We start from the raw sequence: 13104 nt of genomic DNA, 5'->3' as shown, positions 1-13104 counted from the left end.
AAAAACAAATGAAGGGCCGTGATCGCGCCCACAAACTCCAATCCAAGCAAGAAATTGCGGCGGGGCTGACTAGTGGTTGGACCGAGTCGGATTCTTTGTATGTTGCGTATGTGTTAGATCCATCCTCCTTTTCAATGTGCAACCCATTTGACGAAGCCCATAATGCCTATGTATGGAAATATTCCTTCCACGAGCCCAAAATTATGGAGAGCTTGTGATTCCCCGGTCAAACATTGAAAAAAAGGCATGTGTCATTTGAGGCAAATTATCAAAATTTGTCACGGAGCATACGTCCGGACCGGATAGATGCAACATTAGGCCACCTACTCCATTCCACCATCTTTGACAAAAATGACGGATCTTGCTTGCCGAGAAATAATTATAAAACATCCAGTATTTAATGAAAATTATAAATATTCGAAATTTATGATTACCATATCAGAAGTCATGATGATGTTTACATATGTCATTGGTCTAATTATTAGAAATCATAGCCATTTTTTTCTTATATATATTTACTATTTTTGCAATTCTAGACAAATGAATAGCAATAAAGAATGAGTTCTATTCACGCGCAAGGCACGTGGGGACAATTTCAAAAAATTCTAACCTTATTTTATAGTGATTAATTAAGTACTAAACTTCCTGATTTAACCAAACTTAATCCTAAAATTTTTTACAAGCTTTCAATGTAATACATTTAGTCAATTGTGGCTGAAAATTGCTAACTTGTACATTGACATCCTTACATGGCACGGTCGGAAGATTTTTGTAATCTTTTAACTTTTTAAGGGAAAATCTCAAATAAATACCCAAAGTGAGCCTATTTTCTCAAATAAGGATCCGAAGTGGCCATTGTCCCAAATAATGACCTAAAGTGGCTAACAAGTCTCAAATAAGGACTTGAACATGCAGGCCAGCCAAAATTTTCATCGGCTGGCGAGCGTGTAACATTTCAGGAATTTTGTCCAAAAAAAAAAATATAGATAGAAATTAACAAACCCTAAAAACAAAACCCCCCCAAACTCTTCACGTTCTTTTGACCTAAAAAAACTCTTCATGTTCTCACGTTTTTCTTCTTTTGCTCTTCATCTTCTCTGTTCTTTGTCCTCTCTTGCTTGGAGCACCGAAATTTTCTATTAATGGAACAAGAATTGAAACACAAGAAACCCCTACGTTCATTTCTTCACATCTTCTTATTTTGTTTTCTATCTCCGTTTCTTTCCGACAAAGAAGACAAATCTCGAGTAAAGCCACATTTTCGTTATTGAGACACTCGTGTGTAACACGAGAGCCTTGATTCTTCATTATCTTTTCCTAGGTTAACCATTCACTTTGATCCACACTCCCGTTCAACCGAGGTCAATTTCGTTCAAATTGATGCAATCGATCCTTCGTTCGTTCAAAGTGGTTGTAACTTGTTGAAGCAACATGTTGACAAGGCGGTAGTACAAGGAAAGTGCTTGCATTACCTACAAGTAAAGGGTAGATGAACTATAAGATTTGCGTCAGTTCTTCAAGGTATATCTAGGAGACTCGTAGAAATGAGAGAATGTGAAGTTTTTGCATTACCTTATACCTCAAGTTCACTAAAACCGAATGATTTTCAGTCCCCCTAGAAACAAGTTCAATAAAAAAATAAAAATAAAAATAAAAAAACAAACAAACAAACAAACAAAGGTAAGAAAGTAATACATTGTATTCCACAAACATCTCAATTCTCGAGCACAATTTGAATCCACTTCCACAGACCCAACCATGAGACAGAGAACATCTCCATCTTGAGTACCCACATCTCGGGCACAATTCGAATCCACTTTCACAGACCCAAGCATGAGACAGAGAACATCTCCATCTCGAGTACCCACATGTCGAGCACAATTCGAATCCACTTCCATGGACCCAGGCGAGAGAGAGGAGGGAGGGAGGGAGGGAGGGAGGGCATGTACCTTTGGAACTCAAGGAGCCAAGGATCTTGCTCCATTAACAGACAATTTGGGTTCTCGAAACAAAAGGGGATAAAGAACGTAAAAGATGAAGAGCAGAAGAAGAAAAATGTGAAAATGTTGGGGTTTTGTTTTTAGAGTTTGTTAATTTCTATCTATGTTTTTTTTTGGACAAAATTGCCCATATTCCGGCCACTGGAAATGTCACATGCTCGCCAGCTGGTGAACATTTTGGTCGGCCAGCGAGTTCAAGTCCTTATTTGAGACTTGTTAGCCACTTCAGTCTTTATTTGGAACAACGGTCGCTCCGAGTCCTTATTTGAGAAAGTAGGCTCATTTTGGATTCTTATTTGAATTTTTCCCACTTTTTAAAATCTAGCCATCATTGAGGCCGAGTGGATGGGAGAGGAAGAAGGAAAAAAATAAAAATAAAAAGAAGAAAAGGAAAAAAATCTTTAAAAAATTGTAAAATTTTTTTATGTTAACTCCAACTATACTACATAAGATGGTCGGCACTAATTGAGCTATATCGTCAGCAATTTCTAGCCAAAATTAGTCGAAATGACTATTGAAAATTTATCAAAAGATTTGGGACTAAATTGGTTCAATTAAAAAATTTATGACTAATGATCATTATCCATTAGACCTATGATTTTTTGAAGCCTTTATTTCCCGGATCACCCATAATAAATTTTGAAAAATAATGAGACTAGAATATATTATTCTTAAAAGTGTCTAATCCAAACCCATTTACAACCCATTTTCATTTCAATGAAAAGCCTAGCTAGATCACACGCCACGTTCTTCTCTCCCTCTTTGCTTCCACGAACCTAATTTGTTGCCACCTCTATCGCCAACTTCGCGCCACCGATCTCTGGTGGCCAAGGTTCTCTGACAACTCAATCATCATGATATCGTCCCGTCCTTCACTCCTCGCAAATCTTGACCTTCGTTTCCAGCAGATAAATCTCTATGGTGGCCACGGAAATCCTAAGGACTATCCGAGCCTACGACTCCGCCACCACCGCCTCAGCTCCTGCCACCCCAAGCGCCACCGACTTGTGCTCACGAAGTCCGCTCCCCCGATGACGATCAGTTCCTTCATCTTCCTCTCGTTTGGCTCGACGAAACAAGTCTCGTAGCTCAAAGGGAGGTCAATCAGCGCGTACGAGCCGAGCTTCTCGTACTCCACGGTGTTCGAAGGGGCCGGTGTTTTTGTCTCCGGGTATTGAGTTTTCTCTATTTCCTTACTTTTTTGTTGAGTTTGCCTAGAAGTTTTGTTTTTAAGGAGTGAGTTGGTGCTTTCAGCTGGCTAGATTGTTGAATTTGGATTTCGATATAAAATCAGAAAGGGTTATGTCCTTTATGTTGTTATTGGTGGATTGTCGATGTACTAGAACTGCTTTTGGCTGATTATAGTATTGGGGCTTGAAGAATGGTTGTTAATTGCATCTGCTACAATGAATCTGTCTCTACTGGAGTTTAGAAATAGCTTATTGATTCTGTTCATTCATGGGCCTTGTGATCCCCGCATTTTGACATTATACATAAGATAGGCCATTATGTTTTATAAATTGTTCTCAAGGTGAGATATGGCGCAAGTTCGATGTGCGTTCATGCTTGGGAAGTTTCGTAATTTCTTCAGCTTTGTAGTGAATTGAATCACCGGATCTGGCGAGTGCTATCCTTGCCGGCCCCTGGCTAAGGCCGAGGAACGCTCGCCCTCGTCGGGGTGAGGTCGCCTCGAGCAAGGCTGGACCTCCCCCGATTGCCAGGGGTCGGCGGGCGTCGACGGTGTGGCAATGAACGAACCAGCAGGAGCGAGTAGAACGAAGCAGTGGGAGGGAACAGTGAACAGCATCTCACCCTTCCCCCTTGTGAAATCTTTCTTTTGATTTCCATCAAATCCTCATTTTCCATTTCTTCACCACCAGACTTTCCTTATTTTGTCTTCATCAAATCTTTCCTGCCAACTTATTCCACGATCTCTGCATTTTTCTTTTTGGTCAAAATCCCACGACATTTTTCAGAGGTCTTTGCATTTTTCTTTCCATAACCTCTCCCATTTGGCCGAGATCTTTGCGGGCCACCTCGCCTTCACCCTTGACATTGTCGAGTGTCACCAAGATTGGGCGAAGCCGCCTTGGCCTCGGCCCCTAGGCCTCACCCAGATCTAGGGGAGGCCACCTGCGAGGGTGGGTGAAGTCGGGCGAAGGCCATGACCCTCGCCGACGGCTAATGAGGGCTTCACAGCCCTCGCCCAATGGAGGCGACTGCAGGAAAAGAAGTCAAAGAGGGAAGAATAGAAAAAGAAAAGAAAAATAAGGAAATTAAAAAAAAAAAAAAAAAAAATATTATTAATAAATTGTCACATCAATATCATCCCGATAGCCTATTCCATATCAACATCAGTGGGCCAAATTTGGCCAGATAAATTGCATTGGCACAATTATAAAAGATTTTAAAATGAATTTACAAAAAAAAAGTTTAGAATTAAATTGATAAAATTATAATAGGTTTAGGACTTTTTTGGTAATTTTTCAACAATAAAATGGATTACCAAAATTTAGGTGTCAATAAATAGGCTAAATCTGATTATACAAAAAATCTGATGATACAAAAAAGGAAATCAAAGATAGAAAAGGAAACCAACTATCTAAATTTTCTCCCTGAACTAGTTGCTTAAATTATAAATACAAAGATCTTCTATTGCTTAGTTAGGGAGATAATCTTTTATTTGTGCAACCGAGAACGTAAATCCGGGTGCATTAATTGCAACGCCAAGAAGTACGATTATGTGAGAAAAGGACATCAAAACTCATTCGAAGAAAATTAGATTATGGTAATGGCTACTACAATGAAATCGTCTTATTTAATTTTCCTTGTAATCTACATTATCATATTCATTTCGTCATACCCGGCTAATGTTGCTACGTCCAAGACTACCCCTGCTAAACCTCGGGGATTAGCCATCAAGCTCATCCACCGCGATTCTATTCAATCTCCATATTACAATCCAAATGCCACCATCTCTGAGCGAGCTGAACGTGCCATTAACGGTTCGCTCGCCCGCATCCGCTCCCTGAGCAAAAGAGTCGCTACTCCAAATGACGACGACGCTAGGGCCGGTCTCATCCCAGCCGGTAGCATACATGGTTTCCTTGCCAAAATATCCATCGGCACGCCGCCCGTCCCACAACTTGTGTTTATCGACACGGGAAGCGACCTCCTTTGGTTTCAGTGCCTACCCTGCACTACTTGCTTCAAACAATCTCCTCCTTTGTTCTATCCTACCAAATCGTCGACGTATTCCAATATTCGTTGCAATTCCATTGCTTGTTTAAAATCCGGTGACAAGTGCCATCCTAATTATGAATATTGCATTTATGAAAGGTCGTATTTGGACAAAGACTCCACAGCGGTAACCTTGCCTCCGAACAAGTGACCTTTGAGACATCCGACGAGGGTACAGTAAAGGTGCCGATTGAGGTGCTCGGATGCGGGCATGTAAATAAATACGATGTAGATGGGCAAGAAAGCGGGGTATTAGGACTAGGCTATGGTGATGGTCGTTTCCCAACTGTGGTTAAACAATTAGGCTCCAAATTTTCCTATTGCATAGGCAACATACACGACCTCCAATACCAATACAATCAACTCAGCTTGGGAAATGGGGTGATTATGGAAGGTGATTCTACGACCCTGGAGATTTACAATGGTTTATACTATTTGGACCTCCAAGGTATAAGTGTCGGAGAGAAGAAGCTACAAATCGACCCCTTGAAGGAGGAGTGATCATAGACTTGGGAACCACGTTCGCGTTCTTAAAGGAAGAGGGGTACGTTCCATTGCAAAATGAGGTCGAGAGTTTGATGGCGGGAAAGCTGAACAAGGTGAGTCATCCGGAGTTCTTGTGCTACGCCGGGAGTGTGGAGAGAGATTTGACGGGTTTTTCCCAGTGGTCACCTTGCAATTCTTGGGCGGTGCACAACTCGGCTTAGACATCAACATCATGTTTTTCCAGTCAACGGCATGCGTCTTTTGCTTGGCCATCAGTAAGTCATTACCTGACACAAATGGCGAATCCTTGATTGGAGTGCTAGCACAATGGTCTTATAATATAGGGTACGACATCAGACGAGGCAAGATTTTCTTCCAAAAGATTGACTGTAGTGCTCTCTAATCACTTGTATGATCACATGTAATAAAAAATTATCCATCGGTTCAATATCAATTTCTTTGGTATTTTCTTGAGTGGAAATGAGAGGGGATATGAATGAGGTCACCAACAGAATCGGTTCCTCTCATCTACCTATCTTAATTCCTTCATATATAGATGGCTTCAAGATAGACCTAGGGAAGGGAACGGTTCAAAAAAAAAAAAAAATTTGTGCGGATGGAGAAAGATGGAATATGAGAACTGAAGAAGTGCACTTCGAGGCTGAGCACGTTATACGTACAATGAGCATGATGGAGTTTGAACTCTTCTTTGCTCTCCTTCCTCTAGAATCGAGATCAACTCAGCTCTTTTTCGCATTACCTTCTCTGTGGTCACAACTTAATTAAACTTTGGATTCAAGCTTTGTATCGTTCAATCGCATGCGATAGGATTGGCAACCATCTATTTGTAGACTTAGGGCCTGCATGGTTGCACCCTGTTTCTGTTTTTGTTCTTGGGAACAAAAAGGAACAAACGCGTTTGTGCGTTTCTGTTCCTTTTTGTTCTTTTGTTCCAAGGAACAAAAAAAAGAAAGTAAACAAGAAACACAAATTTTGTGTTTCTTGTTTCTGGAACACAAATTAGAAACACTTTTTTTTTCTTTTTTTTTTTCTCTTATTTTTGTTCTTCTTTCTTTTGGCCGTGGCCGGCGACCGGCCGACGAGGGCCGGCGGCCTCTCCCAGCCACGGCGAGGCTCGCCAAGGCCGACGCTCGCCGTCCCCCGGCGAGGCCGAGGATCGTCGTAGCCGGGCGAGGCCGACCTCGCGCCGGCCCGGGCGAGCTCGATCTCGCCCAGATCCGCCTCGAGCTCGCCAGGCCGGCGAGGCGAGCTCGCCCCCGGCGGCGAGCCTCGGCCTCGCCTGGCGGTGGCCGGCGAGCCGCGCCTCACCGCCACCAGGCGAGCTCGGCCAAAAGAAGAAAAAAAAAATGAAAAAGAAAAAAGAAAAAAATAGAAAAAATAAAAGAAACAAAAAAATTATCCAAATTTACCAAACATGTTTCGTTTATTTTTATTTTAGAACAAGTTTACCAAACGCGTATTTTGTTCAAAAATTATTCCCGGAACAGAAATACTTTTTTCTATTTCTGTTCCCTGGAACAATTTTTAAACAGAAACACAACCAAACGCGCCCTTACTTTTTCATGTAATTAGCAAGAAGCAATTACCAAAATGTAACTTGTGCCATGTCATAACGTGGTGACCAGACACCGGGCCCTTGTGCGCAATGCACATATGGTACATGATAGCCGCAATCTAAGTAACTGTCAATGAAAACCTACGAGAATGAACAATGTCAATCAGCTGCCTGAGAATCGACGTTGAGATATGGACTGGGAATTTCTTTGTCAAGATTTGAAATTTACATCTACTTTAAAGAATTTTACACAGATGGTCAAATGATTTTAAAAGCTCATAATATGATCTCCGTTGAAAATCGAAGCAGGAAAGGCAATTAAAAATTACACTATACAGACCAGAACCAAGGATACTGATTAAAACACGATAAGAGGCAGCATATTGAAATCAAAATGAGGATAGATCGATGCAGTTACACTAAAGGGTGTATTCACGTTTACAAAGACAAGTTAGTGATGGTTCAATGCAGTTATTGCCCACAACATCTACACAGCTACCAGTCCATTCCTTTGCTGCTATGTAACTTTCAATTTCCTGATCAGGACAAACTCAAAATTGAGAAGAACAAATGAGCCCCAAGTAGCTATTTTAGTGGTACGAGCCCAAACTTTGGCATCATACAGCCGCAAGAAACCTCATTATAATATCATTTGAAAATGCTACACAACAAGAGGAATGAGATGTAAGTAACAATTGCCTGCCTTTTACATCAAAGTTCTGGATTCCTCCGATTCTCATTGCTCTGAGAAGGGCTCCATTCAGCACCTAAGTCCACCCCTGCAGAAGAAAGCAACATAAGTTGGTGTGCAGATCACACGGTATAAATAGAATTACCATCACAAAGCTTGTATTTAGTTGTTAGTCTCCTCAATGACGCAAGGTATTCAAACTTCAAAGCGAAGTTGAACAAGAAATAGCAAGTGAAAAACATAGACTTAAAAGCATTCCTGTAATGCATCAGCCCAAACAATCTACAAAATCTTTGAATACTTTTTTCATGGGTGGATTGCAGGTCTTTTCGGTTGTAAATACATTCCGATTGTTTTAATATCATAATAATGGAAAGAATCTGCTACAAATCTATTACCTCTTTTTTTTGGCACGATACAAATCTATTACCTTCACCCAGCATATTTTCTCTCAAACTCAACCGCTATGTGACGCGTTCATCAATAATCAAGTCAGGATAAAAAGTGACATGACCTTGCTTTAAAATCTCAAGATATAGATCATAATAGGAAAATCTGGTATTCCAATGTGCTATTAATATCTAAAATATTCAAAGCGATCTTCAACAATGCTCCTCTGTAAGCATTTATAATTTGAGTTGCAGCACAATGAGATGCATTCCAAACAAGATCGAGTAGGGCTTTGCTTGAGACAGGCCATTTTACTAGGTTCTACCTGCTTGGAATGTCGTGTAGTTGGGGAAGAGATGCAACAGATGGTGCAAAGTTTCCGGGGAGAACTTCCTCGCAAACAAGTAACATGGCCTCCCCACCCCATTCCACAAACAAGGTTTTGTCAGCTCTTTATGCTGCACAAATCCAAGCAACGAAATTTTCATTCAGGCTATCTATGTATGTTTCGAGATCATCAATTGAGAGGATACGAACACTGCATACCTTATTGTCACTCGTTTCATGTATGCTCACATCAATTGACTGCACAAATGACATAATAAGCACAGTCAAACTCATGACAGGAAAATAGGAACAGCAATTTACATACATTAACACCATGTTTCATACAAGACAGGAAAAGCCACAATTTTGCAGTTTCCTACTTCACAGAGTGATAGTTTTTTACTTTCTTTCTTTCTTCTTTTTTTTTTTTTTTTTTTGGAGTCTGATGATAGTTAAAACTGAGTAAGGAACCCATATCCCATCTTGTCTCTGTAAAAAGTACAAAGGAAAATTGTCATGCATACCGTTATATTTTTCAGAAGATAAAATGTGACATCTTGAGCCTTGTAGGATTTGGGGTGACATTTTTTCTCAGACCAATCAACATGTGTCACCGACCATGTTGAGATTCCACTAGGATCCACCATCTAAGAAGAAACTTGTCAAGTTGGAGATTGCTCAGATGACATCACAAACCAAGGTTGCAACACAAAGGAGGATCCTTACATTGAGAAAGGTTGGAATGTAATGTTCGTCAGGAATGCAATCTTTACCATCTAAACCTGGCTGTAGGTGTAAAGAATATCTAAATTAACAACTTGCTATATCGCAGAATGTTCAAGAATCATGGCTCCAACGATAGTGGGAGAATTTTGGCCAAAAATGTCCAGAATGAAAAATTGATGAACAGACGAAACTGAAACAACCATTTTGAAAGCAAAATATCTTGATGGGGTACATGCAGGCGATGTTCGCAATATGGGGCATAAACTATGATCCACAAACCCAACACTAACAAGATGATACACAATAGGATAGAAAGCGACTAAACAAGCACATTCACCTGACAATGGTCCCTGAATTTCGAGTAATATAGATTGTCGGCTATGACAATTAAAGCATGCTGCCGCTTCATTGTGACCCACTGCAGAGAACTCAACCATTAATTCGAAATACGTGCCAGAAAAGTTCTTGTGTTCATAAGCGAATATGCAAAGTTTAAAACCACTAAAACACATGGCAACAAGACCAAAAGAAAAAAAAAAAAAAAAAAAAACCACGTAACAAATTTAGATTTTACAAGGCATACCTGGGCACCTTTCCGAAAATCTATCTTCTTGACTTCAGGTAACATGTGTTCTGAGAATCTGCCATTCCCATGTGGACCAGGATCCACGAAGCTATATGGGAAATAGAAAATAGTTTAAATAAGTAAGAAGCGTAATACAATAAAAAAATAATATGTGCTTACCAATCAACGTAGCTGATATTTGTGTGCATAAGATAATCATACACATAGTCAAAAGTACGCAACGGCACACAGCTGCAATGACACAAGATGAGAAATCAGAACTCAGAAGCAAGCTACTTCAATTTTTTTCATTATAAAAGATGGGAAGATTTTAAAATTTTGTTTTGCCTCATTACCTTTCAGAGAGTAACACAAAATGTTGGTTATCAGGATCTCGAAGTGCCTCTACCAATAACCGTCTCTCAGCATCAACCATGGACATTTTTCCCCACACCACCTGCATAGGTAAATATAACATCAATTTCATGAAATTCTTTAAATAAACAACTATATGGCAACAAGGGGATCCAAACCCACATAGAAAAGAGCTCAGTTACAATACGAAGCATCAATTCATAAAATTGTGCTGTCAATGGCACTTGCACTGTGTTTTAAGAGCATTAACTCCAAAATGCACTAGGCACATAGCCACAAAATTCTTACCCAATTATCTCTTCTTCTTTTTTCTTTTTTCTTTTTTTTGGCTTTTGCATAGAACTTAGCAGATTTTGGCTTACATGAAAAAACTTGAACTCCACAAACATAAATTGCCCCCATCGAAACAACTTTCTGCATCAACAGAATACTATGCTTCGGCCAAAAAAGCAGAGACAGGGTATAAAAATGAACAAACATATTTTACTGGTTTGTTGCAAAGTGCAAACTTCTAAAATGGAAAAATTGTGCAGTCAGGTTCAACACACGATTATCAGAATACAGATATGAACTTTCAAGGACGGACCGATTTTGCCAAGTAAGTTACTGAACCTGGTCACTACATATGTCTCGGTCAATGAAGTAATGGCTCACACGTACAGGTTTTTCTCCCGATGCATGAACATAGACTGTGAACCTTCCTTCGTGACCCTAATAGCAAAGACAAAGATATGGTTAGTTGAGGAAGACAAAATTAAGCAACAGTAGAATTGTGCTTGCATCTGCTGAGCTACTATTCTTTCTTCAACTACATTGATGTCCGCTCATACATAAGTATACTATGGTTTACGAAAAGTGAGTGCATTAAGAATAACATTGGTCAGTAATCTCAAGCAATGTCCTGCAGCAAAAGTTATCCTCTGTTTTATCAGACTTTTCTAGGAGAGTAGAATAAAGAGAACAAGAGGAAGTTACACTTTGATTAAATGTGACAAGCATTAGATGGTCAAGAAACTTAGAAATATTTTTTCCACCGATGGGACTTCAAAAGACTTCAGAATGCACGAACTAGATGCATCCACTGAAACAATAGTGATAATCGCTGCAGGAAGCATCATCTCTTATTCATTCAGTCGTGTGCAAGCAGTGATTGTCAGAGCCACAAAAGGAAGACTCCATCAATCTTTGAAGGTACAAAGGCTTGAGATACAACTATAGTGTTGGAAATTGGTGATCCATTTTCAACAAAAAACACACTTTCTTCATCAAGAAGTAGTCGAATGAGAGCAGCAAGTTTACACCAGCTGATGAAGCAAGTCACGACAACATGAGAAGCAAAGTGTGAAAGCAAGCAAGCAGCAGCCAAAATAAACAAAAAACCAGTAAGAATGGTCCAAGTTGAAGATGACATCTTACCTGGAAAAACTTATCCCAGAGCGGCTCAAAAGGAAGCGAACCACGAGTCAAGAACATAAATGCGACTTTGGGATTCGTTGGTTTCAAGAGAGGCGTGTTTAGTATGTGCTTGATCACAACATCTGATGCACTCTCTTTATCATTGCATTTCCTCGCAGGAGGCCGATCTGGACCATTGCAGGTGGACACCCAAATCACGAACACCACCAACATCGCAAGCACCACTATAATCGACATCATCTTCATCAATGGAGGAGGACGAGGGCGATAGTCCACCGAAATCCCGAGATAATCCATACCCGCCATTAAAACAACAACGTACCCGACAACTAAATCTGTAACAATAACACTTGTCTTAAACCATAAGCTGCCCAAAGTTGTATGCTGCGTCTCCCATATTTGCCACTACTCGTCTACTATATATCTGTCGAGCCCCTAATTTCTATCCAAGGATTTCGATTTTTCAATCGGGCAAGTCGATGGCGCCGGGCGTAAAAACCCAAAACTTCAAACGACACACTCAACCACAAGAGAGAAAGAGAAAAAGGGGGGGAGAGAGAGAGAGAGGGCTCACGAATTCGCCCAGAAGCTGAAGCTCGTCCTCGAAGAGATGACCTCCCTTTTCCCCCTTCTTTGACCTTCGCTGAAACCTCCACCCGCGCCGAACAAAGAAAGAACGACACGAAGACGAGGAGGAAGGAGGAGGAGGAGCTGAGGAGGAGCTGCAGTGTAGAAAATGATGTGGGATCGCATGCGGAATCCAGGTTGTATCCTCCATCGTTGACCGAACCGACCCTATGGTCCGGCCGTGGGATTCAGTCGAGGCTCCACAGATTCGGGATGCAACCCCATTTTTTGACACCAACCAAAACCTTCCGCGAAGAACACTGCCATGGTTGGAAGCAAACGAGGAATCCCTCCGATCATCTCCAACGCCTTCGATGTTGCTGATGACGATACAGAACCCAGTGACCACTCCAGCTCCCCCTTCTTGGCATGGAAATGGCACCCCGAAAGAAGCCATTTTTTTTTTTTTTTTTTTTTTTAAGGAAGAGGAGTTCTTGAGACTCAATTTTGTTTCTTACCAATCTGGGTAGATGCTCTTCCTTTTTTATTGGGTCCTTGGCCAGTAGCCTTCCACCCCTTGATCTTGAATTGCAGAATCCCGCACCGCCGTCCGATTTAACCTCTTTTTAGGCTTTGTGGTCCAAGTCCAATATAACTATTAAGGATGCGTAAAATGGACCACTCTAAGTAAAAATAGCCTGAATTGAACCCTACTGGCTAGTTCTTCTTTAAAACTAGAAATGTT

General features: G+C 40.7%; 2 protein-coding genes across 3 annotated transcripts; one reads left to right on the top strand and one right to left on the bottom strand.

Annotated features, from left to right (window-relative positions):
- The first annotated feature begins 4791 nt into the window (after nucleotides 1-4791).
- On the top strand, nucleotides 4792-5741 carry LOC108958082 (aspartic proteinase CDR1-like). The gene is made up of 2 exons (XM_039308523.1): nucleotides 4792-5180; nucleotides 5366-5741. The coding sequence occupies exons 1-2, from the start codon at nucleotides 4792-4794 to the stop codon at nucleotides 5739-5741; spliced, it is 765 nt and encodes a 254-aa protein (XP_039164457.1).
- Nucleotides 5742-7657: 1916 nt separating this feature from the next.
- On the bottom strand, nucleotides 7658-12875 carry LOC104435961 (glycosyltransferase BC10). 2 transcript variants are annotated; one of them, XM_039310305.1, is made up of 12 exons: nucleotides 12367-12875; nucleotides 11793-12127; nucleotides 11037-11087; nucleotides 10358-10458; nucleotides 10182-10253; nucleotides 10020-10110; nucleotides 9774-9854; nucleotides 9437-9496; nucleotides 9235-9357; nucleotides 8930-8968; nucleotides 8709-8841; nucleotides 7658-8081 (listed from the first exon to the last, which is right to left on the bottom strand). In XM_039310305.1, the coding sequence occupies exons 2-12, from the start codon at nucleotides 12096-12098 to the stop codon at nucleotides 8014-8016; spliced, it is 1125 nt and encodes a 374-aa protein (XP_039166239.1). In that variant the 5' UTR covers nucleotides 12099-12127; nucleotides 12367-12875; the 3' UTR covers nucleotides 7658-8013. The 2 variants fall into 2 exon arrangements, with proteins under 2 accessions (XP_039166239.1, XP_010046988.2); XM_010048686.3 differs by having other exon boundaries at nucleotides 10989-11087; nucleotides 12367-12873.
- Between the last annotated feature and the right edge of the window lie 229 nt (nucleotides 12876-13104).

This window comes from Eucalyptus grandis, chromosome 3, assembly GCF_016545825.1.
Source record: "Eucalyptus grandis isolate ANBG69807.140 chromosome 3, ASM1654582v1, whole genome shotgun sequence".
In the NCBI taxonomy this organism is placed as follows: domain Eukaryota; kingdom Viridiplantae; phylum Streptophyta; class Magnoliopsida; order Myrtales; family Myrtaceae; genus Eucalyptus; species Eucalyptus grandis.
Note: the sequence above shows the minus strand (reverse complement) of the source record. Positions and strands in the feature narration are given on the sequence as shown.